This window comes from Delphinapterus leucas, chromosome 14 (genome assembly GCF_059928025.1).
Source record: "Delphinapterus leucas isolate spDelLeu-1000000601 "Yukka" chromosome 14, BTC_Dleu_Yukka2, whole genome shotgun sequence".
In the NCBI taxonomy this organism is placed as follows: Eukaryota; Metazoa; Chordata; class Mammalia; order Artiodactyla; family Monodontidae; genus Delphinapterus; species Delphinapterus leucas.
The window spans coordinates 8,565,927-8,591,572 of NC_143142.1; the positions used below are offsets into that span (position 1 = coordinate 8,565,927).

The following is a 25,646-nucleotide window of genomic DNA, read 5'->3' on the forward strand; positions in this document are numbered from 1 at the left end:
CTTATCTTCCAGATCACACCACTGAATTTGACCCAGTGGCTGATGGTGCTGAAAATCTCCTTGCCTGTGATTCTAATGGATGAGACCCTCAAGTTTGTGGCCCGCAACTACCTAGAACCTGGTAAAGAGTGTGTGCAGCCTGCCACCAAATCCTGCTCGTTCTCAGCATGCACCGATGGGATCTCCTGGCCCTTTGTGCTGCTCATAATGCCCCTGGTGATCTGGGTCTATAGCACAGACACTAACTTTAGTGATATGTTCTGGTCTTGACTGACAGTTTTGCATAAAGGTGATGTTTAACTTAATCAATTAATTTTTTTATTGTTTAAAGCAACTGTCTATTTCTGCTGAATTTTCACATGAACATACTGGCTGGTGAAGGAGGTTTCATACTCTAGATTTTGTTTTGCTTTTTCTGACTCCAGTGGGGCAAGATTTTCCTTTTTTATACACATAATTAAAGTGTCCATTGACATGTACAGAGAACTAACACTATTTTATGCAAATATTTTTTTGTAGATGAAAAAGCATGTACAGTGTTCTGTTTAATACTCATCCTTGTATAAAAAAATAGTTGAGCCAGCAGACATTGTCAGCAAATTAATTGGCAGCAGATTTTAGGAAATGAATGTGTGTGGTTTTTTTCTAAAACTAAATAGCATGTATTGTGTCTTTTGCATGATCATCTGGATTTAATCTGAGATCACAGTCTAATTTTTATTCATAAGCCAATTTTTCTGCACTGAGCAGAGTACTGCTACCTCAGTCAGTATTTTTTTTTGGTTTGCCCCACCCCCACCCCTTCACCCCTTGGCCCTTGTTCACCTCCACCCCACCTCCACCCCCACCCCGCTCGGCTGCTTCTCCTGTAGGGTTTTGATGGTTCTGTTTACATCAGTCTTAACAAGAGGTATGCTTGTTCTCGCTTGTGCAGAAAACATTGTTCCAGATTCAATCGACCAGGTTCATGTCCCCTCACATAGTTTTTAAGGTTATTTATTTAAATGTCTAATGTATTTTATTGTAACAGACATTGTTTTGCCAACATTGCCTATTTCAGTGGCACTTCACAATCTAGTTTAAAAAGAAAAATAAAACATTTTAAATGGACAGAGAAAAATAACTGTCTTGTTTTTAACTCTTAAGTGGCTTAGTTTGAACTAACAGATGTCCAACTTTCTCTTAAGTTCTTAGTTTTACTTTTAGTTTTACTGTGCTTGAGGGGAAGAAAGATCCTGTTCTGCTGCATAGGTGGTTGTAGGAATTTTATTTTTAGTGTATAGGCACTAATTGTTATCTGTGATACATTTTTATGCAAGTTTCTGCTGGCCTGTTTTAGCCTGGTGTAGAGGACATAAGGGCAAGTGTGTATGTGTGTGTATGTGTGTGTATGTGTTTTGTAAAATCTGTAAATAGCACATGACCAAATGAACATACTGTATAGAACTATTTTTATTTGAATGTGGCACTAACCACCACCATCGTTACTATGATAAATGTTTGCGCATGTTCGAGATCAGTCTTAACCAACAGTGTGTAAGTCATTAACAGTCCTAACTGTGGTGTTTTCCTCCAATGCCTTCCAACATCCATCAACTAACGTGAGTATTCCCTGAAATTTGGATGCTTTAGCCTAAAGGTTACTGCCACTAAATGAGCTGGCTATATGACACTAATGAGTAAGCCCCTTATGTCAGGCACCCTGAGAGCAGCGGGCATACGACTTTACGTGGCGCCTGTGGGCTGGGGTAGCTGTTCTCGACGCCACCCACTGCCTAGGATAACAGCACAGCCACATGTCAGTTGGGGAGGGCCTGGGGGAAGAGAAGGTAGTTCTGCTTTGGTCAGACTGACAGGTGCCTTCACAAATGCCAAGATGAGGATTCACAAAAAACTTGTCATGGTTCCTTTGATCTTTGTTAGCTGCAAGGACTTGTCCCAGAATCTTGCTACCTGGTTCAATAAAAAGCAAAAAGTGAGTGAAGCAAGTAACCAATAAACTCATGCATCATTTGTTGCATGACTTTTTTCTTTTTACGGCTGCGCTGCGCGGCTTGTGGGATCTTAGTTCCCTGACCAGGGACTGAACTCGGGCCCCGGCAGTGAGAGCACTGAGTCCTAGCCACTGGGCTGCCAAGGAATTCCCTGGTTCATTTTAAATAGGCCACCTTTTTCCACCTTCTGGGTCATACTCTTTGCGGCTGAGATTTAACTGTGCTTTAATGTACCCTGGAGAGAAAAGATACTGGCCATAGTTTCTGCTCAGCTAGCAAACAACCAGCCCCATCATTAGCCAGGGTGAAGCAGGGCCTAGGCAGCAGCTCGTATTCAGGGTGGTAGCTCCCTGCACGTGAAGCCCCGAGAGTTCTTGTGGGTACTTGAAGGTACTTGGGCCCTAGCTGGATACAGGGCCAGCCAGAAGACATGATGTAAATGCTGAGCGTCTGGGGAAAGGTTAACAGGTATCAAGCAGAACAAGGTGCTGCGAAGTTAAGAGGTCTCCATGTAAGGGGGTAGAAAGGGCACATGGAGGCGGATTCTTAATTTAGAGTCCTGGCCTGGCTCATGGAGGCCTCTCAGAGGAGGAGGAGCTGGTTTGGTTGGCAGAGAATGTAGGGGATACATTTTGCCAATTTTAGTGTTATGGGGTGTGTAGAAACAGGTTGAGCAGATCAAATGCAAGGAGTGTGTCTCGGCTGCAAACCAAACCAGGGTGTCTGAGCTTGTTGGGTGGGGTGCCATTCAGTGGTCAACTTTTCCTGACTCCATTCCTTGATTATTATTGGCCCTTGCAAAGTAAGTTGAATGGTATGGAAGGCTATTACCTTGTGCTTTCTCAGCTTCAGGCCTGTCCAGCCCACAGAGGTGGTTTAGGCACCCATTTCCCTCAACTCAGACAGCTGGGAGTGGGAAAGACCCAGCGGTGCAGAGTCCTTTTGTCTGCTCTGTTTCAGGCTTCGCCGCCAAAAAACGTCTGCTTGGCACCTCCTCAGTAGTTAGTGCTGCTGTGGGCACATCCCTGGCCTCTGTCCTATAGGGAGCAGCAGGTACCCAGCCCCATCCTCACCAAGTACCCACAGGAAGGCACCGTTGGCCTCTCTGCTTCTGCTGCTATCAGTAGCTGGATAGGACGGCAGCATCCTCAGACCCATCATGTTACATGCTCTCAGGCAGCTCTTGCCTGAAACTTGCTCCAGGTTCTTTCTCAACGGGCAAGTGGGCTGAAGGCCCATCCCATCAGTGTTCTGTTTTTTTGCCACCCCATGCCCAGACTGACCTCTTTAGTAGAGCTTTACCCTTTGCCCAGGAGATGGCAGTCTTACACGTTTCCTAAGTGGGGTACTGTGCCAGCAGCTCATTCTGCATCTGTACAGTGCAGGTGACACGTTGGGTAGGGAGAGCTGCAGGAGCTCAGAGACAAGCAGGGCAACTGCCACCTTCCCTCACAAGCAGCACCTGCCACATTACCTTCAAACTGGGGCCTCAGGCCCCTGAATGTCTGTGTGGTGGGCAGACCTCAGGAATATCCAAGACCACAAGCGTTATTAGCTCAGTGTCTGCCAAGCCTGTTGTGTCTGCAGGGCGGAGGCACCAAATTGTGTCAAAACCACCACCCTGCATGTGAGGGTAATCTGCAGCCTTTTTTCTTGAAAGGGAACAGTGATAAGCAGTTCCCCTTCTAGGACTGGATGCAGCCCAGAGGCTGGCCCCCGGGAAAGGAAGGAGAGAGGCTTGGCGCTGATTACCACGCTGCTCACTCTGCTTCACCTTCCTTACCCTCTGCACTGCTAACTGAGGACTTCTTAACTTTTGTTATACCTGAAGCGATTAAGTGTCTGCCTGGTGGGATTCTCTGTAGCCAGGTGACATGAGGGGCCTGTGTTGCTGAGCCAGTGCTTCTGGATGCTACCCTGTGTAGGCAACCCCTCAGGGACAGTTGATCAGAAATGCTAGTCTTAAAATCTTAAAAGAATATTCCTTTTCATCTGTCACTATTAATCTTAAATTAGTTATTCTAACATTTCCTCCCCATATTTCATAAAGCTGATTTCCTCTCTCTTTCCTTTTCAGCAATACTGGAGTAACCGCTTCCTAAACCATTTTGCAGAAATTTAAGGGTGTTCAGTTGCGTGCATGTGCGTTTTTTAGCAACACATCTACCAGCCCTCTGCATGATTGATGTTGGGGGGAAAAAGAAAATTAGAAAAAACTCCCCAACTCATTGTGTTATGTGGAGGAAACGTGTATTACCAGTGGGGTTTTTAGCTTTTAAATCAAAATAATTACAAATGTACAGTTTAGCTTAATGAATCAGAAAGCCTCTCCAGAGAAATTTGGTTTCTTTGCTGCAAGAAGAATGAGGTTCTGAAACCTTATCCAAGAGCTTAGAAGCCATCAGCCAAGTCGCCATATTTCTCTGTGCAAAATGTCATAGCTTAAATAAATGTACAATATTCAGTTGTAATGCATGCCTTCAGTTGTAAGTAGCCAGATTTCTCTATGGTGTCATTGAAACATGCTACTTTTTAATTGGCCCTGTACAGTTTGCTTATTTATAAATTTATTGAAAACACTACAGGTGTTGAATGGTTAAAAATGTAGGCTTCCAGTTCATAACTTCGGTTATATTGAGTGTGCAGCTATTTTGCACTGTATTAAATGTAACTTATTTAATGAAATCAGAAGCAGTAGACAGATGTTGGTGCAATACGAATATTGTGATGCATTTATATCAATAAAATGCTAAACGTCAATTTATCAACGCATGTTTGACTTAGACTGTAAATAGAAAGCAGTTTGTTTCTGTGCTGGCAACAGGCATTGCACAGACATGGTTTCAGGTAAATAAATCTATTCTACGATAAGTTCACAGTGTGGTGTTGACTGTTCTCCTGCAGGAGGGGTGGGTGATGTGCACTGAGGACCTCCAGCCCTGCACCCTGAGCAGTTGTGCCCTTAGGTAGATAAAAGGGACAGAAAGTTCCTGTTGACATTCTGCATAGGAGAGCAGAGTGGTAGGTGGTCTGGTTGTGTGACATGAGATCTATAAAATATTCCTGCCCTGGTTCCACTGTCTCCCCTCAAGTATGAGAAAAAGAGTGTGTCATGAGTGGAGTTTTCAGAGATAACATGATTTAAAAGTTGTCAGCAGCTTGGAGACTATAGTGATGGAGAGATACTTGTAATACTACTCAGATGCAAAACGTAAATCCCACTGTTAATAGATACAGAAAAGAGCTGAGTAAACCAACAACTATACTCCAATTTAGAAAAAAAAGAGAAAGGAGGTCCCCCCCCCAAAAAGGAACTGAAATCTATATACATGGGGAAAATATTTGATAAATTTTAACATCCATTCTGTAAAGGATAAAAAATACTTTTGAGTACCCATAATTCCCATTTTTTGACATAATGAAAAATAAGCCAAAAGTATTGAATTCCAGAATTAGACTCACCATCCACTATTGCCCACAACTTAGCACTGTTCTGGAGAGTCACTGTAGTCAGACAAGAGAAGGGAAAATGCCTAGGAGTGAACAGAAAGGAGCAATGGTCATACTGGATCAATAAGAACACCTTATTTTTATGAAAGTTTAATTCAGGGGAGATTAACATCTTAGTATGAATGATATACGCCGTACGTTATTAATAATATATGAAGGGGCTTCCCTGGTGGCGCAGTGGTTGGGAGTCCACCTGCCGATGCAGGTGGGACGCAGGTTCGTGCCCCGGTCCGGGAAGATCCCACGTGCCGCGGAGCGGCTGGGCCCGTGAGCCATGGCCACTGAGCCTGCGTGTCCAGAGCCTGTGCTCTGCAACGGGAGAGGCCACAGCAGTGAGAGGCCTGCGTATTGCAAAAAAACAATAATAATATATGAAAGTACCAAGTGTTTTAATCAGACTGATTCTAATAAAAATGAAAATGCAAGAGTAGCAAGGAAGGGTACAAACCTCAGGTATAAAACCTATAGTCATTAAATGTATTATCTAAGAAAGGTGGCATTTTAGCTTAGTAGGTAAAAGTTGGGTTATCCATTATGTCACTGGTTATTCTGAAAAAATATATGGCCTCACATATTTTGGGTGTATTGTATTGTATCCCTCACACCCAATCAACTGCAAATGGATCAGAAGGTTTGAAAAATGAAGTTACACCCCAAAAGAAAAATGGCTAAATGATATAAACAAAATTTGTAAATATAAGATGTTCAATCTCACTAGCAAATTAAATTCACAATGAGATACCATTTCATGCCCATCAATTAACAAAAAAAACGGGTCTTCTAATACCAAGGGTGTGGACAATGGGCCATCCTTACATTGTAGAGCAATTGGGTATCATCATCTGGTACATTTACAGATGCTCTTAACATACAACCTGGCAGATCCTTACCTTCTTAGGGAATTCCTCACAAGTGCTGGAAGAGCCATACCAGGATGTTTGCAAAAGAAAAGCACCAACCTAAATGACCAACAACAGGAAAATGGGTAAGTATATTTAAGGCATGTTGAAGTCACTCTGCATCAGTGAAAATGAGTAAGCAAACCAGGCATCAGCAGATAAACCTCCCTGCACGGTGCCAAGTGCGATGTATATCAAGTTTAAAATACACAAAATAAGACCATATCATAGCCTTTTTTTTTTTTCTTGGCTGCACTGCACAGCATGCAGGATCTAGTTCCCCGACCAGGGGTCCAACCTGTGGTGTGCCCCCTGCAGTGGAAGTGCAGAGTCTTAACCACTGGACGGCCAGGAAACTCCATGACCATATCATACTCCTTAACCTGGCCCTAGGGCCAGTGCCTGTCTGTGCTAAGGCATGTGCACTGGCTTCCTTGATGAGAAAGTCCAGCTCACAGAAAGTCAGCTAAACTAAACAGCCATGTGGTGGATTCACAGTGCAAGCTCCTCACCTCTGTGGACTAGGAGCAAACGTAAATAACAAGTTCACAGACAGCAGCCACAGGGATAGTAAGTGAGTAGGTGGATAGTGGTTAGTTCCAAGAGGGAGGGAGAGCAGAGTTTTGCTTCTGTAAGTAATGCTTGGGTGCCATGTATGTAGGGGTTCATTATGCCTTTTGCAAATCTGAGATTTTTTTTTTTTAAATCATAAAAGTACCAGGAGAAAACATGGAAGCTGAGAAGACTTTCTAAGCATGACACAAAATCCCAGGAGAGTGATAAGCTGACTACATAAAAATGTAAAATTTTTGGAATACCATATACCTCTCTGGAGTTAGTAAATTAGATGTGCTACGCATATAACAGCATATTCTGTAAACATACTAGCAAAGATAAAAGTTTAATGATCTCTCCTTTGCAGCTGGCATTAGGAAACAGCTCATGCTGATGGTGAAAATATAAATTGGCCCAATCTCTAGAGGGCAATCTGACAATATCTATGACATTTTTAAATATCCATCCCCTTTGATCAAACACTTAACTTTGGTGAAATCCCCCCACATGTTTACAAAGCCAAACATAATCCTGCTGCACTATTGTTAGCAAAAGATTGGAAATAACCTGTATGCCCATCAATAAACAAGCTAGCTGCTAAATAAGCTAAGAACATTCTTACCATGGAGTATTAATGCAGCCTTCAGAAAACCCAAGGTTAGATCTATGAGCCAGCAAGCAATGACGTCCAATACACATTTACTGCCCAGTGAAATATTCAAGTGCAGGTCCATCCATGTTGTCATAAAGGGCAAAATTTCATCATGGCTGAGTAATATTCCATTGCTATGTTCCACATCTTTATCCATTCATCTACTGATGGGCACTTGGGTTGCTTCCATGTCTTGGCTATTGTAAATAATGCTGCAATGAACATAGGGGTGCATGTATCTTTTTTAAAATACGCAGGAGTGGAATTACTAGATCACGTGGTAGCTCTTTTTTTTTGAAGAACCTCCATACTGTTTAGTGGCCATGCCAATTTACTTTCCCACCAGCAGTGCAGGAGGGCTCCCTTTTCTCCACACCCTCCCCAACACTTGTGATTTGTTGTCATTTTGATAAGTCTTTCTGACAGGTGGGAGGTAATACAGCTAACTGTGGTTCTGGTTTGCATTTCCCCGACTATGATGTTGAGCGTCCTTTTACGTACCTGTTGGCCATCTGTATGTCTTTGGAAAACTGTATTCAGATCGTATGCCCATTTTTTCATCAGGTTTTTTGATGCTGAGTTGTATATTTTGGATATTAATCCCTTGTCATATGTATCATTTGCAAATATCTTCTCCCATTTAGTAGGTGGCCTTTTCATTTTGTTGATAGTTTCCTTTGCTGTGCAAAAGCTTTTTAGTTTGATGTAGTCACATTTGTTTGTTTTTGCTTTGTTTCCCTTGCTTGAGGAGACAGATCCAAAAAAGTATTACTAAGACCAATGTCAAAGAGCATACTGCCTGTTTTCTCCTAGAAGTTTTATGGTTTCAGGTCTTACATTTAAGTTTTTAATCCATTTTGACTTTATTTTTGTGCATGGTGTGAGAGTAGTCCAGTTTGATTCTTTTGCATGTAGCTGTCCAGTTTTCCCAAAACTATTTACTGAAGAGACTGTCTTTTCCCCATTGTGTATTCTTGCCTCCTTTGCATAATTAATTGCACATATAATCGTGGGTTCATTTGGGCTCTCTATTTTTTTCCATTGATCTATATGTCTGGTTTTTTTGTGCTAGTACCATGCTATTTTGATGACTGTAGCTTTGTAGTATAGTTTGAAGTCAGGGAACATACTTCAGCTTTGTTCTTCTTTCTCAAAATTGTTTTGGCTATTTAGGGTCTTTTGTGTTTCCATACAAATTTTAGAGTTATTTGCTCTAGATGTGTGAAAAATGCCACTGGTATTTTGATAGGGATTGCACTGAATCTGCCTGGGATAGTATGGTCATTTTAACAATATTCTTACAATACATTAGTATGATATATCTTTCTTCTGTTTCTGTCTTCAGCTTCTTTCGTGAGTGTCTTATAGTTTTCAGAGTACAGGCCTTTTACCTCCTTAGATTCATTCCTAGGTATTTTACTTTTTTTTTTTGCTGTACACAGGCCTCTCACTGTTGTGGCCTCTCCCGTTGCGGAGCACAGGCCCAGCGGCCATGGCTCACAGGCCCAGCCGCTCCGCAGCACATGGGATCCTCGCAGACCAGGGCACGAACCTGTGTCCCCTAGCATCGGCAGGCGGACTCTCAACCACTGCGCCACCAGGGAAGCCCTACTCTTTTTGACCTGATTATAAATGGGATTGTTTTCTTAATTTCTTTTTCTGATACTTCATTGTTAGTGTATAGAAATTCAACAGGTTTCTGTATATTAATTTTGTATCCTGCAACATTACCAAATTCATTGATGAGCTCTAATAATTTTTTGGTGGCATCCTGTGGATTTTCTATGTGTAGTATGTCACCTGCAAACAATAAATGTATTATTATTTTTATTTTTGGCTGCGTTGGGTTTTTGTTGCTGTGCGCGGGCTTTCTCTGGTTGCAGCAAGCATATGGCCTGTACTATGTTGAAGTATGTTCCTCTATATGTCCTTTGTTGAGTTTTTATCATAAATGGATGTTGAATCTTGTCCAAAGCTTTTTCTCCATCTATTGATATGATCATCTGGCTTTTATTCTTCAGTTTGTTAATGTGGTATATAACACTCATGTGCAGATATTGAACTACCCTTGCATCCGAGATAAATCCCACTTGATCATGGCATATGATCCTTTTTATGTCTTGTTGAATTTGGTTTGCTAATATTTTCTTGAGGATTTGCATCTGTTTTCAGCAGTGATACTAGCCTCTAATTTTCTTTTTCTGTGATATCTCTGGTTTTGGTATCAGAGTGATTCTGGCATTGTAGAATGAGTTTGAAAACATTCCTTCCTCTGCAATTTCTTGAAATAGTTGAGAAAGGTGTTAATTCTTTTCTAAATGTACAGAATTCATCTGTGAAGCCACCTGGTCCTACACTTTTGTTTGGGGGAAGTTGTTTTATTGCTGATTGAACTTCATTAATGGTAACTGGTCTGTTTATGTATTTTCTATTTCCTCCTGGTTCAGTTTTGGGAAAGTGTACATTTCTAGGACTTTGTTCATTTCTTCTAGGTGTCCATCTTATTGGCATGTAGTGATTTGTAGTAGTCTCTTATGATCTTTTGTATTTCTGGGGTGTGGGTTGTGACTTCTCCTTTTTCTTTTTTTTTTTAAATTTATTTATTTTTGGCTGCATTGGGTCTTCGTTGCTGCAGGCAGGCTTTCTCTAGTTGTGGCGAGCAGGGGCTACTCTTTGTTGCGGTGCGTGTGCTTCTCATTGTGGTGGCTTCTCTTGTTGCGGAGCACGGGCTCTAGGCGCACAGGCTTCAGTAGTTGTGGCACGAGGGCTCAGTAGTTGTGGTTTGTGGGATTTAGATCACAGGCTCAGCAGTTGTGGCGCACAGGCTTAGTTGCTCCACAGCATGTGGGATCTTCCCAGACCAGGGCTCGAACCCAAGTCCTCTGCATTAGTAGGTGGATTCTTAACCCTTGTGCCGCCAGGGAAGCCCTTCATTTCTGATTTTATTGATTTGGGCCCTCTCTCTTTTTCTTGATGAGTCTGGCTAAAGGTTTATCAATTTTGTTTATTTTTTCAAAGAATCAGCTCTTAGTTTTTTTGATCCTTCCTATTGTTTTCTTAGTCTTTATTTCTGCTCTAATCTTTATGATTTCTTTCTTTCTACTAACTTTGGGTTTTGTTTGTTCTTCTTTTTCTAGTTCTTTTAGATGTAAAGTTAAGTTGTTTGAGATTTTGCATGTTTCCTGAGCTAGGCTTGGATCACTATAAATTTCCCTCTTAGAACTGCTTTTGCTGCATCCCACAGATTTTGAATCATTCTGTTTTTGCTTTTATTTGTCTTCAAGTATTTTTTAAATTTCTTCTTTGATTTCTTCAGTGATCCACTGCTTGTTTAGTAGCATATTCCCCACAAGGGAAGAGAACAAAAGAAGAAAGGGAGAAAAAGTAACTACAAAAACAACCCCCAAAACAATTAACAAAATGGCAATAAGTGGGACTTCCCTGGTGACACAGTGATTAAGAATCCGCCTGCCAATGCAGGGGACACAGGTTCGAGCCCTGATTCGGGAAGATCCCACATGCCGCAGAGCAACTAAGCTAGTGTGCCACAACTACTGAGCCTGTGCTCTAGAGCCTGCGAGCCACAACTACTGAAGCCCGTGCACCTAGAGCCTGTGTTCCGCAACAAGAGAAGCCACCGCAATGAGAAGCCCACGCCGCAATGAAGAGTAGCCCCCATTCACCGCAACTAGAAAAAGCCCGCACACAGCAACGAAGACCTGATGGCTGCATCAGGCTGCATAAATAAATAAATTTATTTTTTTAACGGCAATAAGTACATACCTATCAATAATTACTTCAAATGTAAATGGACTAAATGCTCCAAGACATAGAGTGACTGAATGGATACAAAAAGAAGACCCATATATATGCTGCCTTCAAGAGACTCATTTCAGATCAAAAGGCATACTGAAAGTGAGAGGATGGAAAAAGGCATTCTGTGCAAAGGGAAATGAAAAGAAAGCTGGAGTAGCAATACTTGTGTCAGACAGAGTAGATTTTGAAACAAAGACTTTAACAGGAGGCAAAGGACATTACATAGTAATCAAGGGATCAATCCAAAGACGTAACAACTGTATATATATATTCACCCAACATAGGAGCACCTAAATACATAAAGCAAATATTAACAGACATAAAGGGAGAAACTGACAGTAACACAATATTAGTACGGGACTTTAACACACCACTTAGATCGATGGACATATCATCCAGACAGAAAACACTGGCCTTGAATGACACATTAGAACAAATGGAATATATATATAAAACATCCCATCCAAAAGTAGCAGAATACACATTCTTTTCAAGTACATATGGAACATTCTCCAGGATAGAGTCATAAACCGGGATTGGTAAATTTAAGAAAATTGAAATCATAGCAAGCATCTTTTCTGACCACAATGCTATGATACTAGAAATCAAGTATAAGAAAAAAAACAGAAAACAAAAAAAACCCTGCAAACACGCAAACATGTAGAAGCCAAATAATATTCTACCATTTCTTTTAAAAAACAAGAGGAAGTTTTCAGTAATGATGGTTGCTGAGAATAAGTGAAAATGCTGTGATATAGATGGCAGATGGTGGTAGCCAGTTTTCTCACTGTTGGAGTAGGAGGTTACAGAAAAGCAAGGGAAGACAGCTAGAATGATCCATGTGGTAGTGAATTACAGTTGGAAACACCAGGATAAATTATGTTTAGCTTAATATCGATACAGAAAATTCCATATAGAAATATTTCTAGTTATGTGTATATATACATGTATTACACTGTCAACTGAGTGGGCCAAGAAGCAAGGACAGACACTCCAGTGGCAATGAGCACACTTAGCTCCCAGTTTAGGTTTCTGATGCCATTATCCAATTAAAGGAATCAAGTCTCCTTAGAGAAATGGCTGATTCTAGGGCTGAGGCAGAAAATGTACAAATGCCTGGAGAACACTAGTGCCAGAAAGTAAGGAAGTGCTCAAACACAAAAACAATGATCAAGGAGACGAAGTTATGTCAAAGGGACACAGGAGCCAAGTGAAGAAGCTTTGAATGGCCAAAGCTGGAACAATTAGAGCAATAAAATAAAGTAGTATTGAATTATAATCCAAAGTATAAAATAAATATCCATGAGTTCATATTGATATAAATAAATGGGAGAAAACAGAAATCTCCCTTGTAGAAGAAATCCAAGTAATTTCTATAGGCACTCTGCCATTACGGAGGTGAAGTTCTTTAAGCCTGAGCTTAAATCACATAGTGACTTCCAAAGAGTACATATGGGGACGTCCCTGGTGGTGCAGTGGTTAAAAATCCACCTGCCAAATGCAGGGGATGCACGTTCGATCCCTGGTCCAGGAAGATGCCACATGCCGTGGTGCAACTAAGCCCGTGCGCCACAACTACTGAGCCCACATGTTGCAGCTACCGAAGCCCAAGCATCTAGAACCCATGCTCCGCAACAAGAGAAGCCACCACAATGAGAAGCCCGCACATCGCAATGGAGAGAAGGCCCCCACTCACCACAACTAGAGAAAGCCTGTGTGCAGCAACAAAGGCCCAATGCAGCCCCCCACCCCCCCAAAAAAAGAGTACATATAATGTAGACAGGGGGAAAAGTGACTCAGAGTAGAGAAACCTGACAGACCCTACCCTCAGCTAAGTGACGTCATCCTGAGAGCATGTACCTTTGACATGAAGTGAAGATGACATTTTACCTGTGGTCTTCCTCTCAAAACACATAACCTCAGTCTAATCAAAGGAAAAACATCTGACAAATCCCAAAAGACATTCTGCAAAATCCCTGACCAATGGTCCTTAAAACTGTTGAGGTCATCAAAAAGAAGGAAAGTCTGAGAAACTTTCACAGCCAAGAGAAGCCTAAGAACACATAATGACTAAATGCAATATGGTATCCTGAATGGGATCCTGGAATAGAAATAGGAAAAAACTAACAAAATCTGAATAAATTATGGACTTTAGTTAATAATAATGTATAAGTATCATTAAAAATGTACCATATTGTTAAAAAATGTTAATAACAGGGGAATCTGGGTCTGGGGTATATGAGAACCCTCTGTACTATCTGCTTAATTTTTCCATAAGTCTAAAAGCTCTCTCGCTCTCGCTCTCTCTCTCTCTCTCTCTCTCTCTCTATATATATATATATATATGACTCAGAGCCATAAAAAAGAATGAAATCTTGTCATTTGCAACAACATGGATGGATACATACCACATCTCCTTTATCCATTCTTCCACTGTAAAGCTGGTTTCATGATTTTGTGTGTGCCCTTTAAAAGCACCCACTGACCTTTGAAGCCAAATGTTTTGGGGACTTATTTTCCTAGTGTGATGTCCCTGGGCTAGGGAGCCCAATGTGGGGCTCAGACCCCTTTACTCCCTGGGGAGAACCTCTCTAATTGTAATTATCCTCCCATTTGTGGTTCGCCTACCTGGGGGTATAGGTCTTGACTATACTGCGTCTCCACCCTTCCTACTTGTCTCATGGTTCCTTCATTTTATCTTTAGTTTGCAGAAGATCTTTTCTGCTAGTCTTCATGTCATTCTCATCAATAGTTGCTGTGTATAAACAGTTGTAGTTTTGGTGTGCCCATGGAAGGAGATGAGCTCAGGGTCTTCTTATTCCACCATCTCGGCCACTTACCAAATTTTTAAAAAATCCTCATAGAAGCATCAAAGAACTATAAGGTGGTCCAGAATTTCCAGGCAAAAATCTAAGAGAAAGCAAGAGAGATCATCAGAATACCCACTAGGAGAGGTCAACTTCTCTCCTAGTGGCATCTACCTATCCAAATAAACTAAGCTGTGAAAGCAAGCAGGGGTTTTGAGGGCTCACAGAGTAAAAAAGGCAAAGTCAAATCCAGGGCCCACCAAAAGTGGGAAGTCTCAAAGGACATTAAGCTGTGACCCCTGAAGGGCTAACACCTCAGGGTACAAGCAAACCTTCCCCAAAACTCAAAGAACTGTAGGCAGCACTGCCTTGGTGCTGAGCAGAACCAGGAAAATATCTGCAGCCCAAACTCTATCCTAGTGGTGAGCTATGAAACCTCAAGGCATGAATTTAAAGTCACTGATAGTACTCCTAAGCACCAAGCAGAAATAAATGTAAATCCTGTCTGGGGGGAAGGCACCTTCATTTTACGTCATAGGAAAACCACACAATTATTTTTCAAAGCAGCACACAGTAGAAGACAACCAAGTACATAAGAAAACAAGGTGCCATGAGTGAGAGCCTACAGAAACACACATTACAGATTCATACAGACTTCACATATGGGAAGTATTAGATATAAAACATTCATACTGGGACTTCCTTGGTGGTCCAGTGGTAAAGAATCCACCTTCCAATGCAGTGGACGCGGGTTGGATCCCTGGTCAGGGAACTAAGGTCCCACATGCCGCGGGGCAACTAAGCCTGCACGCCACAACTACTAAGCTTCCGCACCTCAACTAGAGAGCCTGCATGCTGCAAACTACAGAGCCCATGGGCTCTGGAACCCGAGCACCACAACTACAGAGCCCACATGCCCTTGAGCCTGTGCGCCACAACTAGAGAAGAGAAAACCTGCACATCACAATTAGAGAGAAGCTCGTGCACTGCAACGAAAGATCCCGTGTGCCACAGCTAAGACCCGACGCAGCCAAACATAAATAAATAAAATCTTTTTAAAAAATAAATAAATAAAAAGAACACATTCATGCTTACTTTGCTTAAAGAAAAATAGATGAAAATCTGCAGGACACAGGAATTATTAAAAGTGAACATAGGGGGACTTCCCTGGCAGTCCAGTGGTTGAGATTTCACCTTCCAATGCAGGGGGTGCAGGTTTGATCCCTGGTTGGGGAGCTAAGATCCCACATGCCTCACGGCCAAAAAACAAAACATAAAACAGAAGCAACATTGTTAACAAATTCAATAAAGACTTTAAAAAATGGTCCATATCAAAAAAAATCTTTAAAGAAAAAAGAAGTTAACATAGGGACTTTCCTGGCGGTCCAGTGGTTAAGACTCCATGCTTCCACTGCAGGGGGCACAGGTTCGATCCCTGGTCTGGGAACTAAGATCCCACATGCTGCAGTGCAGCCAAAAAAAAAAAAGGGAACATATCAGAGAGGGAAGTTAAATGGAACCCTAGAAATGAAAAGTACAAGAACCAAAACTAAAAACTTAATGGATGGATGGACGTGGTATCAAAGTAGACACTGCAAAATAACAAATGAAGTGGAAGACAGATGAAAAGAAAATACAGCAGAATGCAGCAGAGAAAGGAAAAAAAAGCTAGAAAATACAGAAGAAAGGTAAAAATACCTGGAAGATAGACTGAGAAAGGTGACAAAGTCAAATATACATTTTATCATAGTTTCAGAAGATGAGAGTATGAGAGAAGTATTATTTGAAGAGGAAATGGCTGAGAATTTTCTAGAAGTGATAATCCAGATGCAAGAATCCTAACAAATCACAAAAAGTGTAAATAACAAGAAATCCGGCCCTAGAAATAGTATAGTGACCTGCAGAGAAGCCAAGACAGAGAAAATCTTAAAAGCAACAGACGGCAAAAAAAAAAAAACAAGGCACTACCTTTAAAGAGTGACAGCCTACTGCTGACTTCACAACAGTTAATGGAGGCCAGAAAACAGTGAGATGACAGCTTCATGTGCTGAAATTACTGGCAACCTAGAATTCGAAACCTGGAGAAAATATACAGTAATTAAAGAATCAAAGTCAAATATTTTCAGACAAACAAAAACAGAATTCTTCACCAGCAGACTCACACTAAGGGAAACTCTAGATGGGGGGTAGGGGTAAGCAATCTAAGTGATATGCAGGCCTCTGTCACCCAGGAGCATAGTAAAGTCACTGGCTAGCTCCAGACATAGATACACTGGTAAGTATGTTGCTACTTCCTAGGGTAAACACTAAATGACAGAAATAGAGGCAAGACTAACAAATCAACAAAAGGACAAAAATGAAAGAAATCTAAAAAGATTCAAAAAATAAAAAGGATAGAAAGGATAATAGAAGACGATAGAACCAACCCCAAATATAATCAATAGTAACATTATAAGAACATACTAAATATGTTATTCCTGTTGCTGTTTTTGAGAGAGTGATTTCTGCATGACCCAGATATTTCTATTTTGAAAAGCAATCCGTGCTTCTAACTTGATTCCAGCAGCAGGAAGAGACACAAACATGTCCAGCAGTCAGCTAGGAAGTGCTGGAGGAGCTGAAATTGGCTGCTTTTTAGTCAAAATTTGTAGAAATTATAAAATACATTTTGTAAGTTAAACTTACTTAAAATCAAAATGGTTTTAATTCAGGACTAAAAGTGTACAAAGTTTAACATTTTTATGTCTTTGATATTTATACATCGTGACCTATTAAGAAAGATTTCACTGAATACGAAAAGTTTACTTTTTAAATAAACTCTGCCGATGAACAGTGCAGGTACAAAACGGGGGGTGGTATAGTATATATACAAACATGCAATTTCAAATTATTTCTGAAAAACTACACACAAAACTAGTAATTATGGTTGCTTCTGAGGAGGGAATTAGGAGAAGAAAGAAGATGGGGAAGTTTCACCTTATGCCCTTTTGAAAATTGTGAATCTAACTTTAGAAAATATATTAGACCATCTGATACTAACAATTTAATGGAAGTGCAAAGAGCTAAGAATAGCCAGAACACGTCTAAGAATAAGATCAAGGGGTCTTGCCCTTCCAAATATCAATAAATTTTATAAAGCTACAGTAAAATTAAGACAATGAGGTATATAGGTGCTGGGATAGAAAAACTGACCAACGGTATGGAAAAGAGAGCTTAGAAACAGAGTTGCTCATTTCGAACACCTGATTTGTAACCCAGCTGGCATTAATCAGTGGAAAAAGCAGGTAATTTTTTAATACCTGGTAGTTATGCATGTTTAAACCTAAATTTTTAAAAATCAATAAAACTGGATCCCTACCTTGCACCGTACATATAAGAGAATAAATTTTTGACTCTGAGATAAGGAAAGATTTCATAAGAATTAAAAAATACAACCAGAGGGAATTCCCTGGTGGCCCAGTGGTTAGGATTCTGGGCTTTCACTGCCGTGGCCCAGGTTCAATCCCTGGTTGGGGAACTGAGATCCCACAAGCTACACAGTGTGGCCAAAATAACAACAGGAAAGGAAGGAAGGAAGGAAAGAAGGAGGGAGGGAGGAGGGAAGGAATGAAGGAAATACAACCATAAAGAAAAAGACTGGTAAATTCAAGTACATTAAAATTAAGACCCTCTGTTAATCAAAAGATACTATTGGGGCTTCCCTGGTGGCGCAGTGGTTAAGAATCTGCCTGCCAATGCAGGGGACACAGGTTTGAGCCCTGGTCTGGGAAGATCCTACATGCCGCAGAGCAACTAAGCCCGTGTGCCACAACTACTGAGCCTGTGCTCTAGAGCCTGCAAACCACAACTACTGAAGCCTATGTGCCACAACTACTGAAGCCTGCACGCCTACAGCCTGTGATCCGCAACAAGAGAAGCCACTACAATGAGAAGGCCTCACACTGCAACGAAGAGTAGCCCCCACTCGCCACAACTAGAGAAAGCCCGTGCACAGCAATGAAGACCCAACGCAGCCAAAAAATAAATAAGTCTAAAAAAAAAAAAAGATACTATTAAAGAGAATGAAGGGGACTTCCCTGGTGGTCCAGTGGTTAAGAATCCACCTTCCAATGCAGGGGACGCAGGTTTGATCCCTGATCAGGGAACTAAGATCCCCCATGCTGCAGGGCAACTAAGCCCACGTACCACAACTACAGAGCCCACGCACCACAAGAGAGCATGCACGCTGCAACTAGACAGAAGCCCGCACGCCACAACAAAAGATCCCGTGTGCCTCAACTAAGACCCAACACAGCCAAAAATAAATAAATATTTCCAAAAAATAAATAAAGAAGGCTGGAGATAGCATAGCTCTGACTTCCAAAGATGAAAAAACAAAAAGGTGAATGTTAAAAAAGAGAATGAAAAGGCAAGTCACAAACTGGAAGAAGGTATCTGCAACTCGTATTCTGAATTACATCCAGAATATATAAAGAACTTCTGTGAATTAACAAGAAAAATAAAGAACGCAATAGAAAAATGGGCAAAAAATTTTTTCACAGAAGAGGAAGCACAAGTAATTCCTAGATATATGAAATGATGTTCAATCTTGTTACAAAAACAGAAACTTGTAAATTAAAATCACCCCACATCCAGGAGAAAATTAAGGTTTGACAATACCAAATGCCAGTGAGGAAATGGGACAAAGGACTGCAGGTGTGCATGTAAATTTGTACAACTTCTTTGGAAAACAGTTTGACAATATCTGGTAAAACTGAACACACGCATACCTTACACCCATCAGTTCCACCTCTGAGTGTAACCCTACACAAGCCTGTGCTTATGCACAGAAGTCACATATGAAAACATACATAGCAGCACTGTTTGAGAAAAACTAGAAACAACTAAAATGTCTGTCATTGGCAGAATTAATAAGATGGGGGTGTTGGATACACCCGGTGGAATATTATATAGCAATGAAAAATGAATGTAGTATCCTACGAATGCCTGACCACTCCTCACCAAATTTTCAAGGAAAGTTATCAAAAAAAAAAAGGATAGTCTGAAAAATTTTCACAGCCAAGAGGAACCTAAGGAGACATGATGATGTCTAAATGTAATGTGCTACCCTGGATGGAACCCTGGAACCAAAAAAGGACATAAGGTAAAAACTAAAGGAAACTTGAATAAACTATGGACTTTTGTTAATAATAATGTGTCAGGCTTCATTCATTGTAATAAACATGCCATACTAATGTAAGATGTTAGCAGGGAAAACTGTGTGCAAGGTATATGGGTATTCTCTGTACTATCTACTCAATTTTTCTATAAATCTAAAACTGTTCTAAAAATAATGTCTATCAATTAAAAATGAAGCTATAGGAGTATTAATATGAATCAATATTTAAAATAATGTTAAGTAAGAGTATCATGGAAAAATATAGACAACATGATTCTATTTACATTAAGTTCAAGAACAGCAAATAAATGTGTTATTTAGGATAAAAACATGGTAAAACTGAAAATAAAATGGAAAAACAATATTACAGGTGAGAAAAATGAGCTATCTGTTGAAGGTTCACTTGAACTTCCAGGGTCAGAAAGTAAAGGAAGTATATAAAAACAAGATTCAAAATAGTGGTTACCTCTGGCTGGGGTAGTGGGGAAAGGCAGGCAGAAGGAGGGAGGGAATGCGATGTTATCAGCTTTGAGCACAACGGGTCTTCTGGGATTGTGAAAATGTTCTATTTCTTGTCCTGGATAAAGTGTACATGTGTGTTTCTACATATTTTCATATACTTCTATATATATGCTATATTTTACAAATTTTACATTTTTATTTAAAAAGAAAGGAAAAACTTATCTGTCCCCTAGGCAGGCTCTGGCCCTAGTGCCCTGGCACAATTATTCTTCAGGGGAGGCGGTTCTCCTATATTTGGTTAGGGGTCTTCACATGGCCTTGTCCTCTGAGGTGGCTCCCTCTGGCCTCCCCTAAGCTGACAGAAGCTGTCTTTCTGGTCAACACGGCTGGTTAGAGTAGCTCCAGATGGGGACTGTGCATAGGGATCATCTCTGTCCCTTCCCATCAAACACCATCAAGCTCAGCAAAGCAGCAGCATGGGACTGGGGAGCCATAGGGGCCTGTGGGGCTTTGGAGATCAGCTTGTTTCAGCCCATCAAGGATGGGGCTTCAGTCTGGGCACCACCCAGGTGGGAGGGCAGAGGCCTCTCTCAGAAAAGATTCCTGCTTGCTACCATTCCCTCTCAATTCCTGGACAAAATCCCCACTGCCCCAGGGGCCTGACAAGGGAGATGGGCCGGTGGGTAGAGTGGACTGAAGTCATAAGTGGAAAATGATCCAAAAATTAAAAATAATTTCTCTGGGCCACAGACCCATGTAGGACTAAACCTGGCACTGAGAGGGGCTCAGGGCAAATCTGTTCATCCAGCACCAAAGGGGGCCAGAGGGCAAGGCTCATGTCCACAAGGATGCTGACCCCAAAAGGACCAAGGTTTAGCCTTGGGAGGCCACTCCCCTCCCACACGACCCACCCAAAGGCTCCAATGCTGACAGCCCTGCCACAAAGCCCCACACATTGGACGACCCAGAGAGGGGTCCCGACTCCCTAAGTTCTCTTCCAAAAGAAGATGGAGGCACAGAGAGGTTAAAGGCCACGTAGCCAGTGACAGGTCATTGACCTGAGCCTTCTACCTGGTGGTAGGGACAGGCCCTCCCTTTGAGAGGCTCAGCCCTCATAGTGGGGAGGGTGGAATTCCTCCAAGGAGGGACTGAAAGGATGGAGGCTCAGAGAGGACACAAGTAGCCCGCAATCACCACTGACACACACACACACACACACACACAGCCAGCAAGGGCTGTCCCATGGGGGAAGAGGTCCCCACATCCCAAAGGCCTGAGAAAGCAAAGGTAGAGGCCTCAGCAGACCTCACCAGTGTCCACCATAAGCTCCCACTCCAGCAAGAGGAAGTGAGATGGGGGTTCCAGAGACTGGGAATCTCCTGGTTCACCCCTAACCTGAAGCCAATGGATGGACTCCCTAGGTAGACTGGGGCAGCTGGGGCACACCAACCAGAAACAGGGAGGCCACAGGGCTGGCCTGAGCTTACAGATTCGCTTCACAGAAACAGGACCAGCTAGTCAGCCCCCTTGAAAGTTCCAAAACAGATCACTATATCCTTTCACTCTGAAATTCCCCTCCTGGGAATTTACCCAAAGAAGGAAAAAGCTGTGAGCACAACGGAGGTCACCACAGGGTTGTTTATAAAGAGACAGACACTGGAAGATTTAAGTGGCCAGCTCTGGTGCTGCCCTTGCCAGACGGTTTGGCAGCCCTTAAATCCAGCAAGACTGAGGATTAAGATGGACAGCAAGGGGTGCTTAGAGCCCATTTTTTCCTTAACAGACTAAAATTGTGCAGAGATCACAGTTAAGAACACACACAAACTCTAGGATGAGAAATCTTGGACAGATGAAGACTGACTATTAGCTCATCTATGAAATGCGGCTAATTTCAGTGATGCCTCAGGAGTGTGAGGCTAAAATGTGATAACACAGACACAGGGCTTACCTTATAGCTCAGGCCAGATGAGTGCTCAAGAAATAGCAAATCAAAATGATAGAGCTTTTATCACACTGAAGACTGGTAAAAAACAAAAACGCTTGATGACACCAGTGTTTCCTGAAGGTTCAGGAAACAAGCACTCCCATCTATTGTTGGAGAGCAATCTGACAGCATCCATCAAAGCCTTTAAATGCACATACTCTGAGATCAGAAATTTCACTACAAGGAACTTGACCTATCTTTGGAGTACTATGCCAAAACATATTCATGGTAGTTCACACTGTAATAATTATATACAAAGCTGGAAACGGGGGTCTACCAACAGCAGAAGGGTTATAGAAATGGTTCCATCCACAGAATGGGATTCTGTGGAACTGTTAAGGCAAGGAAGAGCAGTGATACCGCTGGCAGGAATTTCTGTGTGTACAGCATGACCAATTTAGTGTAACTTTCATACACATTATCATTAGGTAAAAGCTCAAGACTATTTTTCTAAACGTAGTCCAGAAAATTTATTTTGTGGAGACACTAGGATTCAGTAGAGATTGGGAAGTAGATATATTTTTAATTTTACACCTTTCTCTCTTAATTTTAACCATGTGTACGTTTATATAACACCTATATATTACAAACACATGGGCTGACAGGGTTATCTGAATGGCAGAATTACAGGCCACTTAATTTTTTTTGATATATTTTTTTTAACCAGCTTAACCATTTTTAAGTAGTCTGTTATGCAACCACCACCACCATCCATCTCCAGTTTTTTCAACATTCCAAACTTGTACTCATTAAACTTCCCATTCCCCCTCCTTCCAGGCCCTGGTAACCACCATTCTACTTTGTCTCTCTGAATCGGACTGCTCTAGGGGTCTCATATAAGCAGAATCATTCTACTGTCCTTTAGTGACTGGCTTATTTCACTTCACGTAATGTCCTTAAGGTTTATCCATATTGTTAACATGTGGCAGGATTTCCTTCCTTTTTAAGGTTGAATAATATTCCTTTGTATGGATATACTATATTTTGTTTGTCCATTCATCTAACAATGGACATTTGGGTTATTTCCATTGTGAATAGTGTTGCTATGAACACAGGTGTGCAAGCATCTGAGACCCTGCTTCAATTCTTTTGGGTATATACCCAGAAGTGGAATTGCTGGTTCATATGGTAAATGTTTAAATTTTTGAAGAACTGCCAGACTGTTTTCCACAGCAGCTATATTATCTTCCCACCAGCAATGCATGAGGGTACTTGGTTATTTTTGTTTTCTTCTAACGGCTGCTAAGGAGACTTACGTGATCTTCCGGCTTTTCCTGGTGTTGCTGGTACCATGTAGTTTGTGAAATAAGTAACATGTTCTGTGATGGCAACAACTGACATCTTGCACACACCCTGGCCCCAAATGGTGGAGGCCCAGGTGTAGCCAGGGCAGGTCAGAGCGTCTAGACAATAAAAGCCTGCCCTCTATGGCCCATGACTGGTACCCCCTTCCACTGCCCCAGGGCAGGGAAGCTCCTGGGGGAAGTGGAAAACCTTAGTAAGGTACTTACCTCAACAGGCCCTCCCAGTGCCAGGGATTCCTGGCAGGACTGGTCATGGCTGCTGTCCCTGGACGCTGAAGTGAGGTTCTTGAGTCAGGCCTCACTGCCTGTTGTCAGCAGAGAGAATGCAGCAGTCAGTGCCCATGGCTTCGGGGTCAGCAAGCAGGCCTGGGCATGGGCTCAAGAGGCCTGGTCATGGGAGTTGCCCCACCCACAGGCAACTACAGAGTGAGGCCCCCAGGGGCCCTCTAAGGTCAGGCCTGCAGCTTCTGGAGCCCTCAAACCCTTCTCCCAGGTTTCTCAATATTTGGACCAGGGAACACCTGCATCAGAATAGTAAATTGGGATGGGATTAAAGATGCAGACTCTTGGGCCCAGGGCCCAGACTTGGATTAAAGTTTGGTGTCCAGCCTAGAGATCTGTATCACTGAGAAGCATAATCAAGTTTCAGAATTACAGATTCAGGCAAAAGCTGGCCTCATTCTCTGGGAAAGAATTCAGAGGCAGGAGTGTGGCCTCCAAACTAAGGCTGGCAAGGAGCACTCCTGACATAAGCTCTGTAGGGGTCACATCTGCCAGGTCCCTGGCACACAGCATGGGTTCAGAAGTGAAGGGTGAAGGACCAAGGTGGAGGACCTGGAACACCTTCCTTAGGACCCTGCCTCCCTGCTCAGCAGAGGGACCTCCAGGAGAGAAGGGCAAGAAGTCTTCAGAGTGATAACATCAGTCCCCAGTTCCCCAAGAAAAAACTGGGATCTCCATTACCCTTGTGATGGTGATAATGTTCCCAATGGGGACCATGCTGAACTCCTCACAGGATCATTCAGTCTTCAGTCCAGAGGAGGATGAGGGAGCCCAGAACGTGGAGGCTAACCACCTGGCCCCTGACCCACAGCACTAACAGGTGAGCTGAGACTTTTAGAACCCAACCCAGTCTGATTCTAAACCTATGCTTCAAACAATCTGGAAGGAGCCAGGAGGAATGACAAGCATCAATTAAAACATCTCCACATTGGCTGTGCGAAAATCCAGACAGCAAAAGGTACCTGTGGTGACTGCAGGCATGTGGAAGGGCATCCCTTATAAGGTTGCTTGGTCTCCTGCAAGTGGATCAGTGGGACAGCGACAGAGCTGGTCAGCCTGATTGTGCCCCTGCTTCCTGGGGCTCCTCACCCTCATGAGGTTTTCTGTTTATGAGAGCAAGTGACTGGCAGGGAAGCGCTTCAGCATCCTCCAACTCAAACTCCTCTGATTCTTTGACGTAAACTGAGAGTGTTTTCAATCCTATGTCAGGTGCTCTAAAAATACAGTTTCAGTTGTCACTTCAACCCAGTTGTCACCCCAGCACTGCCGAGATGGAAATACTGGAGCTGCAGGTGTGAGGGGCCTGAGGAATCCAGTGCAGGGTGCTGCTGGGATGGACAGGCCAGACTGATCCAGGGGCTCCCAGCAGAGATGAAAGGGGAGGAACGTGAGGCTGCTGATGGAAGGCGGTGCACAGGTATGGGTTCCAAGGCACAGACTGATCCTGAGAGAATCTCAGGGCTCATGGTGATGAGCCTGACATGCAGAAACAAGGTCAGGAGGGTGTGGCTGGGCTTCCTCCCCAGAGGAGAGATTTCACCTTTTCTCCCAAAGCACTAACTGATCATGGATGCTCAGAGGCGAGCTGAGGAAGGACACGAGCCTGCATCCTGCAGCGAGCCTGCATCCTGCAGCGAGCACAAATGAGCAGTGTCTTCTCTGGGCCACACATTCACCTGGCATGACTCCAACTGCCTGCTGGGCTCTTTAAAAACTGCTCCATCAAATGATGCTGCCCAAGCTTTGGTTCTCATACTGAAAGATACTTTAACAGTAATCTTTTGCCCACTTTAAATTGCAGTTACCAGATGTTCTAAGCTCCTAAACTATTGTACACTCTATGTTTTTACACATTAAGACAGAACTTTCCATTTATGTCAAATTCCCATTTTGTACCACCTTTGGCTAATTTTATTTTGATGAGACTTTGGGGTTAGCTGCGACACCCCCCACTACCTTCACCTCCAAAAGCATCACATATTAAACAAGGGGGAGAGGGTGGGTAGTCTCCCAGCACCCGAGCCCAGGGAATGAGCCCCCTGCTGACCCCACAATAGAATGCTGAAACCAGACACCGACCTCAGCGCCCCTGACAGAGATAGGCAGACTCAGTCTAAAATCTGGCCAAAGACTCTCCCCAGGAATTTACCAATCAAAAATGCGAATGGATGAGCCAGCTCAGTATTACCTGAGGTTCCCAATCCTCCCAGCTCCCAGCACTCT

General features: G+C 42.5%; 2 protein-coding genes across 3 annotated transcripts in view; one reads left to right on the plus strand and one right to left on the minus strand.

The window, feature by feature from the left end:
• The window catches only part of ATP2A2 (ATPase sarcoplasmic/endoplasmic reticulum Ca2+ transporting 2), a 61,008-nt gene extending 56,143 nt beyond the window's left edge, over positions 1 to 4,865 (plus strand). For both annotated transcript variants that reach the window (XM_089894474.1, XM_022598000.3), the window contains one exon: positions 1 to 4,865. In XM_089894474.1, coding sequence (XP_089750600.1) covers positions 1 to 270 — 270 coding nt within the window. In that variant the 3' untranslated portion in view covers positions 271 to 4,865.
• LOC149747546 (uncharacterized) lies at positions 1,578 to 25,643 on the minus strand. The gene is made up of 4 exons (XM_089894489.1): positions 8,112 to 25,643; positions 6,395 to 6,463; positions 5,457 to 5,527; positions 1,578 to 1,953 (listed from the first exon to the last, which is right to left on the minus strand). Exons 1-4 carry the CDS (start codon positions 8,120 to 8,122, stop codon positions 1,694 to 1,696), a joined length of 411 nt encoding a protein of 136 aa, XP_089750615.1. The 5' UTR covers positions 8,123 to 25,643; the 3' UTR covers positions 1,578 to 1,693.
• Between the last annotated feature and the right edge of the window lie 3 nt (positions 25,644 to 25,646).

Coding starts and splice junctions, on each gene's coding strand:
- LOC149747546 (XM_089894489.1), bottom strand. Junction 5,528..6,394: donor GTGAGGAATTCCCTAAGAAG/GTAAGGATCTGC, acceptor GTTCACTCCTAG/GCATTTTCCCTTCTCTTGTC. Junction 1,954..5,456: donor GTTGTGGGCAATAGTGGATG/GTGAGTCTAATT, acceptor TTATTGAACCAG/GTAGCAAGATTCTGGGACAA.